The sequence below is a fragment of the Dermacentor silvarum genome, chromosome 1, assembly GCF_013339745.2.
Source record: "Dermacentor silvarum isolate Dsil-2018 chromosome 1, BIME_Dsil_1.4, whole genome shotgun sequence".
NCBI lineage: Eukaryota > Metazoa > Arthropoda > Arachnida > Ixodida > Ixodidae > Dermacentor > Dermacentor silvarum.
This window is the reverse complement of record NC_051154.1, coordinates 175,269,576-175,291,425: the sequence shown is the minus strand read 5'-3', so window position 1 is coordinate 175,291,425 and position 21,850 is coordinate 175,269,576. Positions and strand designations below refer to the sequence as shown.

Sequence of the window (21,850 nt, the reverse complement as noted above, 5' to 3'; positions counted from 1 at the left end):
ATGGTAAGGTCACGGTTTGCCTCGCTCTAAAGAAGTTAAACAACTATGGAAAGCTGAGGCATTGCTGTCTGTAGTTTTTTTATGCTAGAGGCTTAGTGCACATCTGCCTCAAGGACAAACAATAAACCGCAACTTTTATATTGATGTGCTAAAACGTTTTCACCAAGCAATTCTTCAGCCCAATACAAACAAGTGGTGAGTGGGGCAGGTGGGAAGTGCCAATTCGGTGGTGTGGGAGAACATTCAACGAAATCAGCTGTTGGTAAAATGATGCGGCCCAAGCACACAACAGCTTGACCACGGAGTCAACGATTCGATCAACAGCGGTCAAACAAGGGACGTCGCGGAAGCCAATGTTTCGACAAGGAGGCTTGTCTTTATCAGGATTTGGTTTTGCCTGTCAATGATTTGTCACTTTAAAGGGCCTGACAACGGGCCAGAATGTATTGTGAGGCGTTGATGGAAATGAAATGACATGATTTATAGTGATTGAATCCAACATGCCGTTCGTGATTTAAGTAGGAATTATAATTTTAAATTGGCAAAGAAAGTATTAAAGACCAGTGAGTGGCGTAGCCTGGTGGTGAAGTCTTGGTACGTCAGATGTAGTATATGAGTACGCAAGTCAGCCGTTAATACGTAAAGCATACTTATTGCTTAAAATCGCAGTTCATATTGTTGCGGTGCAACTAAGAGTGGCGCCAAAGTCAGAAGACGACGATTTGAGGTGTCGAGGTGTAATTGGTCTCGACAGCCATCTTGTTTGTATATCGTTGCCTTCCTTGTAAATAGTGTAAATACATCTTTATGTGTGACTTCCGCAACATAACAAATTGGTGGAGGTGCAGGGTAATCAACACAAAAGCGCCAACTGCCGTCCTTCTTCTTGACAAGAACAACAGGGGACGCCAATGGACTGGAAGATGGCTCAATAACGCCTTTAGTCAACATTTTATCGACTTCTCGTTGTATCACTTGTCGTTCGGCACGGTACGCCCTGTGCAACGGTATGGATTTCCGCAAAGTAACAGTATATTAGGCTTTTACACTTTATTCTATGTGTATTATGAAGTAAAAAAAGTGCATGCTAATGAGCGAAGCTGCCTTCGTGGTAAGAAGTGGAGCAGCAGATCTGTTAAATGCATTGTGGCGCAGAGGGCTGTGGTACATAAGCAGGTTTGCAAGTTAGTACCCCGAGTTCTGTGGTCTCTGTGAGATACAAAATTTCATCAACGAATTGTGCTGTGAATGGGTGCCAGCACTGCAATCATAGCTCTACTGGCTCATCCTACCACTTAGCTTGGCTAGGATAAAAAAACGAGCCTGGCACATGCAGCCAGCAAAAGCATGTCCTTCGAGATCATTTTGTTTTACTTGGAAGGAGCCATCGCTGGGGCATAGATTTGGACACCACCTATTATTGTAAAAGTAATTCCACGCTTCAAAAAACATGAACCGCAGGAACATTGGCTTGATAAACAAAATATTGCTCTCTTACAGCTAGAGCCTCACTTGTCGTCTGCTTCCCACCAATGTCGACGTATAATCGCTATCGCGCTCAGCTATCACTGTTTCAAGCATGTTTCTTGAGCACGAGACTACATGCTCAATGCAAATCAGAAAACTCTGATAAAAAATGTTTCGCAGCGTTTTCCGCATTACCACTGTATGATTGGACACTCGGACCAGTAAGCTTGCCGTTGCACTAAAAAAAATGAGGAGCATAAAAAATTGATTGTCAGTCCCTTTAAGAAAACGTATGTATATTGTCACATTGTAAACAAACAGTCCAACGAAGATGAACGACATAGCGAAGGGCACACAAGAGCACTAACTCGCAAAAGCATCTTTACAAGTTAGTAGTGTAAAAAGCCACAAGGACGGACAGGCAGGAAACAAGACAAGCATCAACTTTCAACATTATGTTTTTGAAAATTGGCAGAATGTCAAACAACAACCGACAAGGCTACACATCACCCCTAGTTGCAAAAGCACATTGACTAATGGAAACCCATCACATTGAGACAATAAACAAACACAAATAAGGCACTTTGAAACACTATAAATGCATGCGCGATAACACCTATGAACATGGAAAGTAAACAAATGCATCACACAAGCATTTGCACAATCAACCAAACAACACTCTGCCAACTGGACAAGATCAACTAAATCGATACATGTTCTTGCAAAAAAATGCAATTTCTTCTGACCAAGCAAGACCAAAGGATAATTAATGCATGAATGTCTTTCCTGTTTGATAAAGCTTCCATAATCATCACAGTGGTGGGAATGCCCTTCAGCGTTTTGGAGCAGCCATTGAGTTGCAGCCAAAATCTAATTTTGGAGCACCTACTGCTGTGTTTGGAGCAAGTGTAAGAATTCCAACCCCCCGTGGTTGCTTAGTGGCTATGGCGTTGCACTGCTAAGCATGAGGTCGCGGGATCGAATCCCGGTTGCGGCGGCCGTATTTTGATGGGGGCAAATTGCAGAAAAGCCTGTGTACAATGCATTGGGTGCACGTTAAAGATGCCCCAGTGGTAAAAATTAATCTGGAGTCCCCCACTACTGCATGCCTTACAATCAGATCGTGATTTCGACACGTAAAACCCAAGAATTTAATATAATATGTAAGCCTTCCACAAAAGCGCACACAGAAATACGAAATATAATGTAGTGTTCTCTTTAGTTAACATAATCTCTAGTTACACTGAGTGATTCACCGCAGCAGGCTACGACGGCAGCAGCGAGCATACATTCACAGTGACATGCTACCGGCGGCGCAGTGCAAAACCACACAAGGAACATTAAAGGGACACTATAAAGAGAAACACTTTTCGATTTCGTGGTGTTAAGTACATTATTAGAACTCCAAATGAAGGTTACAGTTCTCAATAAATTTTGTGCCAGCATACCAGTGCTAGCTTGACATCCAGATTTCAAAGTACTTTTTCGTACTTGGGCCATTGTGAACCTGTAAAGCTCTAGAAATTTGGAAAGTAGTCTTCCGCCCTTCTAGGATGGAATGAAGTACAACTCCACCAAAGAATGATTATCTGGGACCGAGCAGTTCCCATCAAAATCTATGATGTCATAGTGAGCTTGGACGGGAAATCCAATGCGAGTCACCACCTGTCTTTCGTTTTTACGTCTCTTCGGGCTTACGAAGCCTGTTTTCATGGTAAGAGGGGCTGTTTTTTTTATTTATATAAGTAATTTACTAGTGCAGCTGAAATTAGCTTTCTTTTATTTTTCCATTAAGGAAGGACTACTTCGTAGGTTCGATATAGTACCACATATTTTGATTTCGTTTTATGTACCCTATCAGGGCAGTGCGAGCACACAATGTTCTTTATTCCGCTACTGATATACACTCGTAGGAAAGGTGTTATTGTGACTTTGGGGTTGGTGGACGAGAGACGGACTCTTGGAGCACACGAAGAGGAAATGAAAAGCTTTATACAATATGTACAGATAGCTGAAAATAGCGAACGTAGCTGTAAGAGCGCACCAGACCGACGGGGCGGCTGGTAGCGACTCTCTCTAAGAATGGGGCGGTTCTGCCTTAAATCCCTTTGGCGACTCCTCATCGGCAGAAACAAGGTGGGGCGGGTGCTTGTCACGGATTTCGGTGGACTAAAGACAGACAGGGACAAGTCGAACGTTTAAAACATACATTTATAATTGCAAAAAGAAACGATAAAGAAAACAGCACAAAACAAACCATTTACAACACGAGTTAAATCTAGAAAATCCCCAAAGTCATCAGATAATATAATTCCTAAGTCCAAAATATTTACATTAAGTCCATCGAAGAGGCCACGTCACCTCGTCGTCGCGGCTTCCGGCGACACGTCGTTGGGCCCGTCGATGCGTCGTAGACTCGAAGTCGCTGTGTCCGACGTTCGGTCCACGGTTGGCCTGGTTCGGGGGTCAGGACGGTAGGGTGACCGAGGCGCCTGGATCGCCCGATCGACTCCGCTAGCCTGCGGATCGTAGCCGCAGGGAATCCGGGAAGCGGTGCCGTCAGCCTGTAGCTGCGGCTTCCGGTGGGACGTCCACTCAGCTCGCGGGTCGTGGCCGCGGCAGCTGAAGAACAGCTTCCATTGGGTTGCCGCCGTCTCCGTGATCCACCCGTCCTTTCCAGCCTCCAGCTCCTTCTGCCTGTCGTCGTCCCAGAGCGTAGCTGGGCTGCTCTCTTCGGCTACGTGTCGCTTCTCCCATTGGCCACGTAGCTGCGCGTGCACTTGTGCGCTTCTTGTGCTTTCATATGCATTCATATTCGGACGCTCTTATTTTCTAACTTCGTTCTTCTTTATTTCTGCCACCGACTCCTCGTGTCTTGTTCTCTTTTTATCTTCTGCTTTTTCTTCTTCTTTCTTTCTCCCTTTATTGGCTCATGACAGTGCTGACGCCCCCCGCATCGCATTCCTCGTTTGTCACGGGAAAAGTCTTGGTGCTGCATACCACCGGCCTCCTCAGTTTGACCCACGGGACGGGATTGGCACTTCCGTGGAAATTTGAAGGTCATCAGTAGATGTTTCAAGCCCAGCTACAGGGGCAACCACCTCAGAAGAAGGCGGGGGGAAGGGAGCGCTTGTTACCTTGATGATACGCATGCGGCGTGCCTATCGCAGCCCGAGTCCAACTTTCTCGGCTTGCGCCTTCATCGTTTGCCCTTGCCACGGCTTGCAAAGCTTGTGGTCTCGGAGCTCGTACTCTCAAGTATGCTGGCTTCTCGTCACAACGATATCGCTCCGGTCGGCAAGACCATGCTAGGATCGTGGTCGTCGCTAGACGTCTATGCCTTTGACAGAGCATGACTGCATCCGACGCCAGCTGAGCTAGCCAGCTCACCCTACGGTCTGTCCTCGAGAGGCTTGGCCTTGTTGCTATCATCTCAGCCTTCGCAGTCAGGCTGACTTAAAGCATCAAAATTCCTCAACAAAGCCCTGTTAGTCTTGCTGTAATCCCGTGCTTCTTCATCGGACAATCGCACCAGAGAACTTGTGGTTTTAGCTGGGAGCAACGTGACCGACTTCTAGGACCAGAGGTCCCGGTTGACACCACGTATCCCAGCTGACACTTCTTCATACACTCGTTCAAAATCAGAGAGAAATACAACGATATCTTTGCCTGTCCTGAAGGTGTGAAGATAGCCTCGGGCTCGCTGCCATTGAAGCGCTTGAATTTCCCGATCAAGCTCCTTCATCCTAAAAGCATGCAGTCGCGCTGCCTCTCGCTCACGCCTCTCAGCTTCAAGCTCACATTCACGCTTTTCTGCTTTTATCTTTCGCTCTACAATCATTTCCCAAGCCTCGTCAGCTTCCTCGACTGTCATGTCCTCTGCCTGCATCACGTCGAGAATTGCTTTCCTTGTTTTTGCGGAGCTGGTGGAAATACCCAACTCCTCGGAAATTTGAATGAGCTCCTGAACTTGGATTTCCTCCATCACGATCTCGTTCCTCGTGTTGCTTGCCTACTAAATTTACACCTACTTCAAACTAGAATCGACTGTTTAAAAAAGCTAAATGTAAATCATAGTCTACCAAAAAAAAAAAAAACTTACCTAACATCTGCCTGTGCTAGAGAGGTCTGGCGACATGAAAAGCAAACATCAAGCACTCAACCAGTTGAAGGGGTTGACGCCGGTCGGTTTCGTAGCGGCCATCGAGCAGTGTAGCAGGCGTCTGCGGGCCTCGTATCTCACAGTGTGACATCCGCTGTTGAGATACTGATTCGCCAATAACATAGCTGCCATCCACTATTGTGACTCGGGGTTGAGGACGCGAGATGGACTATTGGAGCAGACGAAGAGGAAATGAGTAGCTTTATAGAATATGTACAGATAGCTGAAAATAGCGTACATGTACAGTTAAACCTGGATATAACGAAATTGACAAATTCCCGAGAAACTTTGTTTTAAAGAGGATTTCGTTATATGCAGGTTCGGCACAAAAATTCGAAGAAACGCTTATAAGTAAGCAAAAGGGTAACTGACGGCAGAGCTCACCCAAAACATTAATTTCGCAGTAAAAAACTGCGTGATTTTGCTTTTTTTTCCTTCGGCAACATCAACTGCAAAAGGAGAGTGCCGGCTTGGCGGGCTAGGCTGGCTGCAGCAAACAGCGGGATCAGGTTTGAATGAAGGGAGGGAGAAAGGTCACACCCGCAGCGGCAAAATCACTGGGTTGAGGGATGCAGGCCCGCCTCGCGCACGCACGCACACGTGCGCTCGCTCTCGCCTCGCAGTAGCCGTGCATTCGAGCGTGCATTCGAGCGCGCCTAGCGCCATGCCGCCGTTCGCATTCCGTCGCGGCGTAGAAGGTGCTTCTGGTTGCTGCTCGCACAAAAATGACAAAATTTAGGACGAAATCTCTAGGTAATCGGCGGGAAAAATTTTTTATTTCGAGGGGGTCTCCCGCTGCCACTTCGTTACATAGAGGTCTCAAATACATGTGCTTCTATGGAGTAATGGCGGGGAATAGAAAAACTTCGTTATATATAGGAATTTGTTATATGAAGCATCGTTATAAGCAGGTTTAACTGTAGCTGTAAGAGCGCACCAGACCGACTGGGCAGCTGGTGGCGACTCTCTAACAATGGGCCGGATCTGCCTTAAATCCCTTTGGTGACTTTCTCGTCGGCAGAAACAAGGAGGGGCAGGTGCGGACATCCCGTGCGTCTCATTCCTCTTTCGTCGGGGGAAAAGGGGGGGAAAAGGCTTGGTGCTGCATACCACCGGCCTCCTCAGTTCCACCCACGGGAAGGGATCGGCAGTTCCGTGGAAATTTGAAAGTCGTCAGTGGATGTTTCAAGCCCAGCACAACGAAAACCACCTCAGAAGAACCCGGGGGGAGGGGGCTCGTCACCTCGATGGTAGGCACGCGGTGCGGCAAAACAGCATGTGGGGCTAGGCTACATGCTCGTTCGTGTTTAACTTTTCTACTACGAGCTTTGCGAAGACAAAGTTGACGAAGAGCATGAGACGCAGTCTAGTACCTGATCACCGTGCGTTTGATTGTAATGCCGAATGCCAACTTCAACGACCTCAAATTTTCTGAAAAAAAAAAAAAGTAATACAGTGCCACTAATAAAGTTGCAAGCAAGCAATAAGTACTGTGGACACTGATCCCCTTTTATTGCGAGAGCAATTATGTAGACACTCCAGGCGTATTTCTGCCATCAATATGGTGTTCCATATAAAGTCCAAGGGCGATAAAATCATCGCCGTGCGCCATATGCTGTATGTGTGAGTGACAGCATGCGAGGGTGAGCCGACGATGTCAGCTAAATTTTGCATGCGCAAGGGAGGAAAGCGGGGAGAGGAAGCACCCCGTCTTCCGTTGCGTGCAAGGCACCGAAGGGGGGGGGGGGAGGAGAAGAGGAGGGGGGGGGCATTCTACTCCAGCGACTGCTGCGTACGGTGCGGCAGCACAGGCACTATCTTGAAAGCGATCTTCCATCGCATGCCAAGCCCCAGGAGAAGGGGAGGAAGGGAAGGGCGTTCTACTCCGGCGGCTGCTGCGTATGGCGTGGCCACATGGTCCCTATCTTGAAAGTGATCTGCGATGTGCACCGTGTTTTCGCCGCTTAGTTTGCATTGAAGCGAGGCAGTACGAATGTTAATTCGCTCACTGCTGCTGCCGCGCTTCCTCACTCCAGCGTTCTGACAATGAGTTTCCGTGGTCATCGAGCGAGATGTTTTCATGTTTGCTTGTGCGAGCGTGACACCATGCTTGTTAATTTAGTTAGTAAGCGAATGTTTACAAGTTTATACGGCCGATAAATCTACTATCCTTACTTTCGCATAGCTGTCTACTAATTTGCTATCGCAATCGATGCTTCGCCTTTTGGGCGAAACTGTGACTTTATTGCCTACAAAGCATCATCGCGCATCAGACCACGATGCATAAAACTACTGCTATGTCTAAATCAGAGCGCAAACTACTTGGACAAAACTAAAGGCACCAAAAGAGACAAGACACAGTGCTGTCTGAGTATTTAGGGCTCCGATTTAGTCATGCCTGCATAACGACTCGCCCATTTTTTGCTTCTGAAAACTCCTGCGTTGATCATGACATCGCAGAGCCAGCATGGCCACCCAACTCATTGTAGCCTCATGCACGCCTCACGGTTGGCATATAAAAATAGGAATCAATTCAATTCTGTCAGCTGTCACAGCGCCAGTCTCACTGGCTGTAACACCCTGAACGAATGCGGCCAATGAATGCAATGGCGCCACAGTTTTATTGCATGGTAGCTTCCCAATTTTCGCACCGCTGAAACTACATTGTGGCGCAGCAGTGCATTAGGTGAAACACACACTTTAAAGCAGTATGGAGCAACAAATTCCAGTGGCTGCAGATTGGCATAATTGAAGCAGCATTTCCACAACTGTCATCACTTGCGGCCTGGTTGATGTGGCAAAATAAGATGACTGTCTCACTCATGACAGGACAACAACCACATTTGCAACAGTGAAGGGGCACATGTCAGCTCCCCACATCTGTAGATTCAGTCATGCATACATTTCATGCTATCAGAGAGCCAGATTTGTGTTTATGTGTTCTCTGTATATTATTGCGATAGAAATTATATGGACACTCAAAGAGGATTTCTGCCGTCAGCGTCGCCGTCGCCGTGAGGTTCTGTATGACGTCAACGGCGATGAAATCGTTGCCGCGTGCCTGACGCTGTATGTGCGAGTGAAAGAGCGCGAGGGACGCGCGCTCTCATGGGGAGCGAACGCACAGTGGAGAACAAACGCACATTCTGCGCCATGCTCCCTGAAGGGCTGCAGAATTAGGCGCCTCTTTCCTCCTTTACAATCACCATATATATAAAGCAAACGCGACTTCTTCCGTCGCGCGAAAGGCCGTGGGGGGACGGGACGGAAGGAGGGGAGGCGACGTTTAGCTGCAGCACCAAATGTGTATTTATATAAAAACGTTGCGAGGCGAGAAGGTGGTAAAGACTTCCGACGCTGCTCGACGAGTTCCCCGTTCTGATCTCATCGAAAACCTCCGAACCGCCCCCAGAGGCTCTGGCAACAATCACCAACGCCGCGCGCGATCGGTGCGAATGCGGGCAAAACAGCGACGGCGTCGACAACAGTTCTGCGCATTGCTAGTGCTGCTGCATGTCCAAGTTTATACAACTGATAAAACTAATATCCTTACTCCGTATAGCTCTCTACTAAGTTGCTATCGCAATTGATGCTTCGCCTTTCGGGTGAAACTGCAACATTTTTTACATACACTTGTCTCAGCAAACATGTACTTGCGAGCCAGCACTTGTCCATGTCCATGATGTGGTTCGCCTTTATCATGCCGCTCATTCACAATAATCGTAAAAATTCCCAATTTTCCCAATATTTGTGCCATGCTGGAGCAAGTGAAGCTCCATGCCATAATTACTAAACTGGCCACTACCTACTGAAGCAAGGTCAGCAACACACAATGTCTGAGTGCACCTTAAAATGCAGTGTAGAACGCTGTTAATTGAATCTCTTGAATCTCAGCTAATTATATAATTCTATATACATACATACTTAGTTTAATTGATGTAAAGTATTGATATGTCAGAATCAGCTTCATAACTGTTGCCACCATGACATTTCACTGAAGCCAACACATTCTTCCCTGTTGCTACCTTGTAATTAATCATGTGTTAGCTCCATTAGGCAGCCTGTATTAGAGCAGATTAAAGACAAGGAAGTTAAAGTATACTCGGGCAGACAGAGAATTCATGGGCACTGAAGGGAAAAAAAAATTCTGTTCATGCAGCAACTGAGTTCCACTTAATAGGATGGCAGGTTAGTAGAAATGAGCAGTGTAAGTCACATGAACTTACGCAATCTCAAGAACTATGAGAAAAAAAAAAAACTCAAGAACGAACTCAAATACAATAACCAGTAGAGGCAGTGAAAGTGCATTGTGCTGTTGATCAACGCTACATATCAACCATAAGATTATTGTAACTTTTTTCAGAGTGAACCAGATCTCTGAAATGAATTAAAGTGAAAAAAAAAAAAAGATATTGCTTGAACTTAACAGTAAAGAATACTCCCCCACAGCAGTTCACACAAACACACATATTTATGCATTACAAGTGAACATGCTGCAGCTAGCAAGAGAATTCAGGACAATGTGTAGGGAAAAACATATTTTAGCAGTTCTCTGTACCAAAGGACTGTGCCACCTTTAGCATAGTGATATGTACTACACTCGTACCTTGTTATAACAAAATTCTATATAATAAAATAATGGATATAAGAAAGTAAATGCACATCTGCCTGAAATCACCATAGAGATCCATGTATTTCAAACCTAATTTTAACAATGTATAATTGTCTTGCCGATGAATATAATGAACTAGATTCATCTCCAAACACAAAAATATCCAACCGTTCCACACTGAGTGCAATCTCGGAGGCTTTGAGGGCAGAAAGGTTTGCTGGCCTCCTGGTTCACACAGCAGAGCACGAGGTCACGTGAGAGTGGCAGAAAGCTTCATAGTCAGCACGCTATGTTGTGTGCCCCATGCTGCTCGATCATAACAGATTTCATTCACATGGCAGAGTGCTAGCTCTTCTCTTTGACCGTGTCGCTGTTTCACCGATTTCATGACAATATGGACGAGCCAAGTGTACAGTAGAAGCGAAATACCATCACATTGGAACAGAAGGAAGCTATCGTAAAGGTTGTCACATCAGGTGCTAAGAAGTCGCAGGTTGCACACATTGAAGACCATTCTGCTGTTGTTTTTATTAAGATTTTATTGCATACATTGCCACGTAGCGGTTCAAAATTAATTTTTCAATTGTGGGGTTCTACGTGCCAAAATCACGATATGATTATGACGCGCCTTAGTGGGGGGACTCCGGATTAATTTTGACGACCTGGAGTTCTTTAACGTGCACCCATTGCACGGTACACAAGTGTTTTTGCATTTTACAACCATCGAAATGCGACCGCTGCGACCAGAATTCGATACCGCGCCCTCGGGCTTAGCAGCTATTGCAACTTCGGGGTGGAGGACGAGAGACGGACTGTTTCAGCAGACGAAGAAGAAACGAAAAGCTTTATACAACATTTACAGATAGTGGATAATAGCGTACATGTAGCTGAAAGAGCGCATCAGACCGACTGGGCAGCTGGTGGCGACTCTCTCTCACAAAAGGCCGGTTCTGCCTTAAATGCCTTTTTGGGCTCCTCGTAGGCAGAAGCAAGGCGGGGCAGATGCTGACGTCACCCGTGTCACATTCTTCGTTTGTCGCGGTGATCAGTCGTGGGGCTCAGAAGAATGCAGTGGGGGAAGCGCCCGTCACGTCAATGAAGACACGTGGTATGGCACAATACAGCGCAACTCCAAAGCCACTTCACCACCATGGCAGGTGCCGCGTAGCAGTTCAGTGAGCCACAAGGCTATCTTTTTTCTTTTTTGTTTTAAAACACCCGTGTACTTAGATTTAGGTGCACGTTAAAGAACCCCAGGTGGCCCAAACTTCCGGAGTCACTACGGCATGCCTTATAATCAGATCGTAGTTTTGGCATGAAAAATCCTATAATGTAATTTTTTTTCGCATGTTTTAAAGTTGTGCACCACATTTATTGCAGTAAAGGGCAATAATGTAATAACAAAGTAATTTCAGCTCCCCCTCAACTGCATTATACCAGGTTTGAGTATATACAATCGAACCCACTTATAACAATACCAGTTTTAACAATATATCGGATATAACAATGAGCAGCTAATGCACCATCAACTTTTGTACATGTTATATGGTGAAAATAAACAGAGTAGCCAGATTTAAATGTTATAGACGATAATGCAGTATGGGAACATTGTAGTAGACAGACAGACAGACAGAGAATTTTATTTAGGTTCTGAGGACCATACCGCTCAAGGCGGTAGAGCAGTGGGCCACTCCCACGTCGGGACGGGTAGACCAAGCCTCACCGCCACGTCATGGGTCCTCTGGACGGCCCTGAGTTGATGTAGAGAGAGAGAGATATAAAACTTTATTGTGTCCATGATGGGGTCTGGGGGCGGCGAGGGTTGGGATACCAACCCCCGAACCTCCCCTTCCTCAGACGGCGGCCAGCCCTTGCTTTCTGGTGGCATCTTCGGCCATCCGGACGGTCCAGAGCTGCTCTTCTGGGTCCAAGCTGAGCAGCAAAGTCTCCCACTGCTCAGCCGTAGTTATGATGCGTGTAGTGTTAGTGCGGTGGGTGTTGGGTGTAGCTTTCGGGCATGCCCAGATGATGTGATCAAGGTCAGCGCAGGCCTCGCAGGCTTTGCAGAGGAGGCAGTATGCATTGGGGTAAATGCGGTGGTATAGCACAGGGTTTGGGAAAGTTCGCGTCTGAAGTAGTCGCCAAGTGGTGGATTGTGATTTATTCAGTGTTTTGTGTGTTGGGGGATTGATGTCTGGGCATGCTGGATCAAGGGCTTCGATGAACTGGCTGTGGGAATAAAGACTAGGGTATGACCTGGTATGAAGCATGCGGAGGATAGATGCCTGTGCTGTAGAGAGCTTCGCGTGAGCAAGGGGGAAGACCCTCCTGCTTAACTGATAATGTTTGATGATCTCATTAAAAGTGAGGAGAACGTCCTTAGACACCGCTAGATTGGAGTCCAAAGATCCCCCAGGCTGCCCAGTGTGGTAAGTTTGCACGCTCGGGCGTGGGTGATCTCGTTCGAGTTGGCCATGGAGGACAGATGTGATCCGAGGTGAGCCGGAAACAAGATGATTGTGTGAGGAGGAATATCCCTACGACTTAAAATGCGAGTTACTTCAGCTGATACCGATCCGGACGCAAAGGCCCTGACCGCCGCTCGTGAGTCTGTGTAGATCTGTTGCTTATAATCTTCAAGGAGAACGAGGGCGATAGCTACCTGCTCAGCCTTAGCGGGGGTGGCGTTACTGATAGAAGTGGAGTGGAGAACAGAACCTGTGTGATCAACCGTGACGGCCGAGAAGTTGGCCGATCGACCGTACTGAGCCGCGTCTACGAAGCATGCAGACTACAGGTTTGCACGAATGTCTTTGAGCAGGGCTTCACTCCTGGCCCTCCGACTCCACACATTGTGCTGCGGGGAAAAGGAGAGACCGTAATGTAAGCGCTTTGCTCCTTAGTGAGATTATGTTTGCGTTCCTCTTTTAGAGCTGGACCACATCCTAGGACAGCCAGGATGCTCCTGCCCGTGGCCGAGGAGGAGAGCCTGGCCATCTGAGCCGCATGCGTTGCCTCGATTATCTCTTCCAACGTGTTGTGAATACCCAGTTGTATGAGGCGTTTCGTGCTAGCTTGAAGGGACTCCTAGCACTCTCTTGATGCTCTTGCGAATCATGAGATTGAGCTTATTAGTCTTTACAGACCCTGCCAGCAGTGCATGGCAGCCCAATGTAGGTAATGTAGCCGATTAAAAAATTGTGGAACAACCTTAGTATAAATTATCCTCCCTGAGGCCTCCTTGAGAGTTGGAGACTCCAGTGATAAGCCGAACCTTGCTTTCCGTTTTAGCCATGAGCTTGTTGATGGTCTGCCCATTAGTGCCATTAGCCTCTATAAGCATGCCAAGAACTCTGATGACCCCTACCTTAGGAATGAGATGACCAGAGTTGGTGCGAAGCTTTATATTGACGTCCGAGAGGGGGACCCAGCCCTTAGGTTTGACATCCCTTCTTTTGGGTCTATACAGCAAAAGTTCCGACTTGCTCGAAGAGAGTCGGAGTCCGGTTCCACTAAGGAAAGCCTCGGTGTAATCCACAGTCCGTTGGAGTGCCTCCTCTACTCTGCCCTCGCTGCCGCCCGTACACCAGATGGTGATATCGTCGGGGTAAAGGGTATGACGTATGCCCACGACTTGTGCGTGCCTCTTGGAGAGCCCACAAAGAGCAATGTCGAATAAAAGTGGTGAGACCACCGAACCTTTGGAGCCAAGAACGAGTGGTTCTGATTTGACATCTCCTATCTTAATCATGGCCCTTCTGCTTTTGAGGAAGGAGCTGATCAATGCATGGAATCTATGCCCCAAGCCAAGACTAGAGATGGATTTGAGAATATGCGTGTGCGAGAGATTGCCAAAGGCTTTCTCCAGGTCAAGGCCCAGGATTGCCCTGACATCTCTCGTCTGCACGTCAATAATTGTTTGATCAACATCATGGTGCCCTGGGTCGAGAGTGCTGGCCGGAAGCCAATCATGTTGTACGCAAAGAGACCGTGCTCTTCAATGTGTTTAGAAATGCGGTTGTTAATGACATGTTCGGCCACCGTGCCTCTACAGGATGTAAGCAATATGGGCCTGAGATTAAAGAGACCCAGGGGGCGTCCTGGTTTCGGGATAAAAATGACTGATGCCAGTTTCCACGATTCCGGGACGGCTCCCTGTTCCCACACCTTGTTAATCGCATCCGTGAGCGTTAGTATGGAAGCATCATCCAGATTACGAAGGAGCCTATTAGAGATCCCGTCCGGGCCCGGGGCTGATCGCAGATTCAGTCCCATGAGGGCCTCCCTCACTTCAGCCGTGCTGAAAGGTTCTTGTAGATTCCACGTGCAAACCCTCGTAAGGAGGATAGTCGGCGTCGCATGAGAGATCAACCGGCAGATATGTTTCCGCGAGTATTTCTAGTATTTTTTGTTCTGGGTGTTCCTGTTTGGCCACATGGAAGATTTTGTCGATTGCCCCCCTCTGGTTGGGTTTTGATTTTGATTCATTGAGCAGGTGCTTGAGCAAGTTGCACTTGCCCCCTGTGCGCATCTGGCCATCAACCGAGTTACAAACCTCGTCCCACTGTTGCCTAGAGAGTGCCTGACAGTGTTCCTCAATCTCGCGATTCAGCTCAACGATCTTTTGTGGAGCCTACGGTTAAGCTTATGTCCCTTCAACCTAACTAGAAGGGCGTTTTTTTTGCTTCGAACAAGTGCGCTAGATGGCTGTCTATCCTGTTGACCTTAAGATCAGTAACTACAGACTTGGTGGCCGCAGCCACATCCTCTCTGAGTTGTGCTCCGGTGACTGGCGGTCCTCAGCACCCTGCTCCCTGATTGTGTGGAAAAGGTCCCAATCTGTGAATTTGAATTCCCTTGGGGGCCTTCTCTGTACTTCCATCGAGGTGGCGAAAATGTAGTGATCACTACCAAGACTTTCGTTAAGGTTGTGCCAGGTTACCAACCCTGAGTTGGCCACAAAGGTGACGTCCGGAGTGATGTCTCTGGAGCATGAATTGCCAATTCTGGTAGGGAAGGAGAGATCAGTGATTAGAGTAGGTTGTGGTCCAAAGCCGCCTGCCATAGATCTCTACCCTTTGTGTTAGTGTGGTGACATCCCCACTCGTGATACTTTCCTCATTACCGTGGGTAACGTTCCCTTGACACAGTCGGCCGAGCGGGTCTCCCCAGTGGGCGGTGCTTGTAGTCGAATGGCAGGTGGTCCCCTGATTGCGAGCTCCCGTTCCTGGACGAAGAGCGTGGCACCGGTTGGCCGGCGCGCCCTCTCGACGCGGATCTGCTGTGGCTCCACATCTTGTCGGCGCAGGTGGTTTGACACGCTGACGTTCGCATCTTCTTCTGCGAACCACATATGGTACTTGGAATCACTGCTTGCACAACTTGTCCGCTGTAGGGTGAGGCCCTCCACAGAGGGCGCACTCGGAGGTGCACGTATGATCCTCGGACGAGGATGGCTCCCCACAACTTCTGCAAATCATGTCTTCGGGCGCCGGTCAGACATCGGCCCGGTGACCTAACCTTCCGCATGCGTAGCACAGATCCATTTGTCGACAGTAAAGAGTACATACACCATAACATACTTGGCCCACACTTGATGTAGTTGGGCAACTTCAGGCCGTCGAAGAGAGCAACGACCGCTGTAGTGGTCTAAATGCACTTGACCTCCAGTGCTCTGGGGTTTCGCGGTTGTACAATCATGCTGCTGAGCTGCTCTTGATTAAAGTCCAGGTCGACGCCTCTGATAACCCCCTTGCATGTGTTGCCCGGTGCGGCCAAGTAAGAGCTGACCTCATAGCTGGCCTTCCCGACTATGATTACTTCGATTCTAGAATATGCTCGGGCGTTCTTTTCGACTGGCTTACTCACGACGAGAATGTTCTGCATAAGGTTTGGACTGACAATGTCGTCGGCTATCTCGGCCGGGCTGAGTTCCGCTGCTATCGCCAGGGCATGGGCCACTTTGATTTGGCTTACATTCTTGATGTTCCGGCCACCTCGGGGTCTAACGATGATTCTATAGTGCTCCCTCGGTAGACGGGGGAGTCTCGATGCAGCGGCAAGACGCTTATTCACGCCAGCAAGGGTACGGTGTCCGCCCGAGACACCACCACGTTGTGCCGAACTTGGGTGCGCGTCTTGCTCGAACGCACCGTGTTGCTTGCGCTTCGAAAGGGCCGTGGTCCATCCGGATTTAAGGCACTCTTCGGGGGTAATGTCCTCCCCTTCAACTTCAATTTGCACAGACATCTTGTGGTAGAAAAAGAACAGCCGCGCGGGAGCAGAGTCCCCTCCGCAGCACTTTAGCCGGGGAAGTAGGCCTAGCTGGTTAGACCTAGCGGCCGTTCGGCGTGGTCGAGCAGAAAAGCTCCAAAAATTCGGCAATAGGACCACTCCCCGAGAAAAGGCCAGTATCGGCGTAGTCCTCAAAACAAACTGTGTCGAATGACGTAAAGTTCAGCCACAGGAACCACAAGTTTCCAACCAAAAACATATGAAGTAGCAGGAACCAATGTATCCACATCCGTACTAGTCGGCGTGCCCTGGCGGTCCCCAACATTGTAGTAAGCAGTTTATTTCACCATGGGACACACAAAAGTTCAGGGTGGTGTAGTTGCTCAATGTTACGTTCAAGTATTGTTAAAACCGGTTATGCTATAAGTGAGTTCAACTGCGCTTCTTTCTGTTTAAATAAAATGTTTGAATGTTTGTCGCTTCTGCCTTTTTTGTGCAATCCAGTAATAAAAACTACTGGTTATAACAATGGGATTTTCTCGGCACTTCAATATCGTTATAAGTGGGCTCAACTGTCGTAGTATGAATTCCTAAACATCTGTCTGGTACATAACATCCTGAGTCACTTTTGCACCAAAACACCCAGCTAACAAACTATAGTGCGGACCGCTCATAACGTAAGTCGCCGGAGTCGCAAATATCCGCACTATAAGCAGTACCGCACTATAACCAAAACAACTATTTTATTGTGATAATGGACGCTCCAGGCGCATTTCTGCCGTCGCTGTCACCGTGCTCTAGGTTTCCTATTCACTTACTAAATAAATTAATAAGCACGGTGTCACGCGCGCACAAGCAAACATGAACACATCTTGCTCGTTGACCACGGAAACGAACAGTCAAAACGCTCGAGTGACGAAGCGCGGCGAGTGAATTGACCTTCGTGCTATCATGCCTCTCGCTTCAACGCTACCTATAAGCGGCGAAAACGCCATGCGCAGCGGACTTTCTCCATCGCAGATTGCTTTCAAGATAGGGCCAAGGCGATCGTAAGTCGATCGTCGCAGATTACGTCCTGCATCGGTCCACCGAAACCATTCTGCATTGCTTTGCTGGCGAAAATCCTCTCCTTTTGTTTGCGCCAGTCCCGAACACGTTTCGGATTCTCCGAACGCCCGAGATGCGGCCCGATTTCCATCCGTCTCCGTACATATGATCACTATCCTTTTAAATGCGGCATCATGATGAACTCGGTACTTCATGCTGATAGAGCAGACACAGAGAACGTAAAGACAGACAGTAGACGATTGCCTAAGCACGTGTACTGCAGCACATGGAGGAAGCTACGGTAGCTAGGCTCCAGAGTAGCCATGCTCGACGCGCGTGCAAGGCGGCCATTTTGAAATGCTGACGGCTACTATATGGTAACGCAGATTTAGGGTCGTACTCGATTCTAATGCGCACACAATTTTTGGACCTGCTTTATCAGGGTAAAAGTGCGTGTTAGATTCGAGTAAATACGGTATTTGTGGCTTGAGGGGAGCGTTTGCCATCTAGGTTGACTGCCGAACTTCCAGGCAGCCGCACTGTAACCGGTATTTCGTGTCCTGCAACTGCACTACAAGTAATATGCGTATACATAGAATGCTATGAGAAAATTAACGGGAGTCTGAAAAGACCGTATTATATCCAGTCCTGCACTATAAGCGGTTACGTTATAAGTGGTCTATACTGTATATACAGTCAAATTTCAATATAACAAACCCCGAATCAACAAAATTCGCGATATAACGAAGTCTTTCGCTGCAAGTACAACGTCGTTTTATGGAGGTTTAACTGTAGTATTAAACAACAATAGTCATAGCTGTGTTCATGTCTTGCATTAAATTAAAACTTGAAAAATATGTTGAAGTGAATTTCAATTTGTATGTACATTGCAGACCTACTCTACTACTCTACTGGGTACAGAGTTCCAATTTATTTATAAAATGCAGAAAGAGAGGGCTGGCGACTCCTTCAGCACTCGTGTTAACTGCTGCGAGCCACGAGTTAGCGTGAATACGGTTTGTTGATAACTTCTTATTTTTAATGACTATGGTAGAATTCATAGCAATCATGTTTCACTGTACTTGAGTTATACTGTAAGTTTCTGTGACAACTGTTTCCAATTTAATTACTAAAAATAAGGTATTTGTGATAAAGTGATAATATTTACTGTCCAAGTTTTATGACAGCAGTGGACATCAGAAAATGCATGAGAATACCAAATTTGATTATTATTTCCTTCTTAATTAATGAGTTCATGAGGCGTGTTCTAATTGTGTAATTGAGTTCAGTACTCAATTAGCAATAATATTTTACTAGAAACTTTGTGGTTTGCACCAGCTCCGATAGCCACGCCAACAGCAGAGGAGTAGAAGCCAGTATGCTTACCATGGAAAGCAGGTGGCACATCCTCAGGAGACATGAGGGCCACCAGTGGCTGGCCAAAAAAGCGCGGCATGTGCTGGAACACATGGCTGTTGTCGCTATCCATGATGAGGAAGAGTGGCTTCCGTGTGTATGGATACAGGTCACCAGGGTACAGACTGGTTCCATGCGCCCCCCATTAGTAGGAGCCAACAGCCGGAGCAAGGTCAGACAGGGAAGAGGTTAAGAAGAGAGAGAGAGAAAAAAGGAAACTCAGCCCCACATCAAGGAAAGAGACATGCAAACAGACAACAGGATGTAGGTCACCATAGGTCAAAGGCACACCACAGAAGGTGATAGAGAAATGTAAAATATTGAAAAAGCTACTAGTAAATAAAATGTGGTTCTCAAAGGGGTCTTACCAGTGCATATCTTTGAGCTGGATGTTGCGCTTATTAGAGTGGTCAGGTTCTCGTTTGCTGTTAGTGGTCACTCCACCATAGTCATAACCAACTGCATGAAACATGGAAACGATGGCTTTCAGTACTTTACTGTTAAAAATCAGTGAAGCGGAGATAAAATGGTTATTTTTTCGGCAAAACAATTTCTACCAGTGGACACCAAAAACTGTGTGACATTCAACATTAAATAAATTACCTACTTTTTACTAATTAACAATAATTTACTTTAGGATACAAGTTGCAATACAAGTAGAAATGAAGATGGGTAGTGCTCAAGGTATGTCCACTTAATAGGAATCAACAGATTATCCCCAGTTTTGTGACATCTATCCCCAATCTTGTAGCAAAAGGCATCGGCATTCAATGTATCATTTTCCCACACAATCTTCCTCACACACTGCAGGACAAAACTACGTGAAACAACGATGTATATTTTTGAGAGGCCTTGAGCACAAATATCTCCTAAGTGATGTTAGTTCAGATTTCCTGCTAAATCAACCGGCTTCGAGTTCACCAGCTTCAATTGTACAATTTGTATCTGCTAATGTCACTAATTATTGTTAGTGAGAGTTAGTTAAATAGTTTATTGATGACTGCAGCACATTTTCTGATGTACACCAGTGCAATATGTGTTGCTGACAAAACAACCTTTTTATCATACTACAATGTTTTTAACCCATTACAGCATGGTTTAACATATACAGTCGACGACCGATATTTCGGACGCCCAATTTTTCGGACATGCTTGATTATTCGGACTTTCACCCGGCACCAGGACATACCTTATAAATTCAATATATTTCGCAGCTCAAAATTTCGGACACTTAAGGACGGGCTGTTCGATATTTCGGACTTCCCAAGCGTCAGCCAAGCCGACTACCACGCATTTTTGCGTGTGTCGTCGCCATCTTGTTTACTTTTTCCTCCAGTAGCCTCAAACCGGTGCTGGCCCTGCGTGCCGCCGATACCTCCGCTAGGGTGGCTACCTCCGCTAAACTGATGCTGGATTGAGGCTATTTCCACAACAGCGTCGCTGGTGTCGCTGCCGGAAAAGTTTTCTTTGTTTAAAGCTGTGATCGTCGGATAGGTCGGACTGCATCGACTGACTGTCCGCCTGTGTGTTTGCCAGTATTTCACGTGTGTTGCTGATGTGCTCATTCATAATGGAGAAGAGATCGTCGATGTTGTCGTCGGCCTCGAGAGCTCCGATGAAGCGGGGAAAGTACGTCACCATGTCGATGGCGAAGAAAGCTGCTATCGTCAAGCTCGTTGAAAGTGGCCAATCGCGGGCAGAAGTTGCGAAAGAGTTTCAAATTTCCAAACAGATTTCGGACTACATCAAAAACAAGCAAAAGATTTTGGAGGCAGCGGAAAAGCCTACTGGATGTCATCAGAAAAATGTAAGCCAAGGCACCTACCCAAAGCTCGAGGAGGCCCTTCTCGTATGGCTGAAGTCAACAGTGGCCAGCAAGGTTCCCGTCTCCGGGGGCCTCCTCAAACAGAAAGCTGAGACGATGGCGCTTCAGATGAACATTGAAGGATTTAAGGTCAGTGATGGCTGGCTAAGAAACTTCAAGAAGCACTTTGATCTCAGTTTTAAAAAACTGTGTGGCGAAAGTGCAGCTGTTGACCTGAGCGCCGTTGCGAACTACCGCTCTGAAAAGCTACAGTCCCTTTTACAGGAGTACTCGCCAGTAGATACTTTCAACTGTGATGAGACCGGACTTTTTTTTTAAGCTGATGCCAGAAAAGACTCTTTGCCTTTGCTGGCGACCCTTGCCATGGTGACAAACACAGTAAGGAGCGAGTTACTGTACTTATCGGTAGCAATATGTCAGGCACGGAAAAACTGCCGATGCTCGTCATCGGCAAGTCGAAAGCTCCGAGGTGCTTCAAAGGCGTAAAGTCTCTGCCTGTTTTGTACGAGGCCAACAAAAAGGCCTGGGTAACTCAGCAGATTTTTGAAAGCTATGTCAGAAGACTAGATCGCAAATTTGATCTACAAGGCCGTAAAATTTTGTTGTTTGTCGATAACTGCACTGCACACGGGCACATTAACAACTTGAAGTCTGTGCACGTCGAGTTCTTGCCACCGAACACGACAAGTGTCCTACAACCGATGGACCAGGGTGTTATACGCACTCTCAAAGTGAACTATCGGTCACGTTTGCTTTCGCGTGTGGTGGTGTGCCTCGACAGTGGAAAAGCCTACTCGGTCGATTTGCTTGGAGCACTCAGCATGCCGATGCGTGGAAGTCGATGGCATCAACAATACTGCGCAACTGTTTCCGCCATGCGGGATTTGTGTTGAATGGCGAGTCGGCCGCCCGGAACGAGGACAGCGTCGTCGAGCAGGTGTCCGGAAGTGAGCAGCTCATTGACGATCTTCGCACTGCAGGCGTCGAGATTCCCTCAAATGTCTCGTTTTCCGAGTTTGCTAGTGTGGACAGCGAGTTGGAACTGTGCGCTGGCCTCACGGATGAAGAAATCATTCGCCAAGTGCTT

At 47.3% G+C, this 21,850-nt stretch overlaps 1 protein-coding gene across 5 annotated transcripts in view; it reads right to left on the bottom strand.

Annotated features, from left to right (window-relative positions):
- Nucleotides 1-21,850, bottom strand: part of LOC119436422 (protein SCAI-like) — a 132,577-nt gene that overhangs the window by 83,083 nt on the left and 27,644 nt on the right. For all 5 annotated transcript variants that reach the window (XM_037703267.2, XM_037703268.2, XM_049657740.1 and 2 more), the window contains exons 9-10: nucleotides 19,307-19,397; nucleotides 18,909-19,063 (exon numbers count right to left, since the gene is read on the bottom strand). In XM_037703267.2, coding sequence (XP_037559195.1) covers nucleotides 18,909-19,063; nucleotides 19,307-19,397 — 246 coding nt within the window. The remainder of the gene's footprint in view (nucleotides 1-18,908; nucleotides 19,064-19,306; nucleotides 19,398-21,850) is intronic.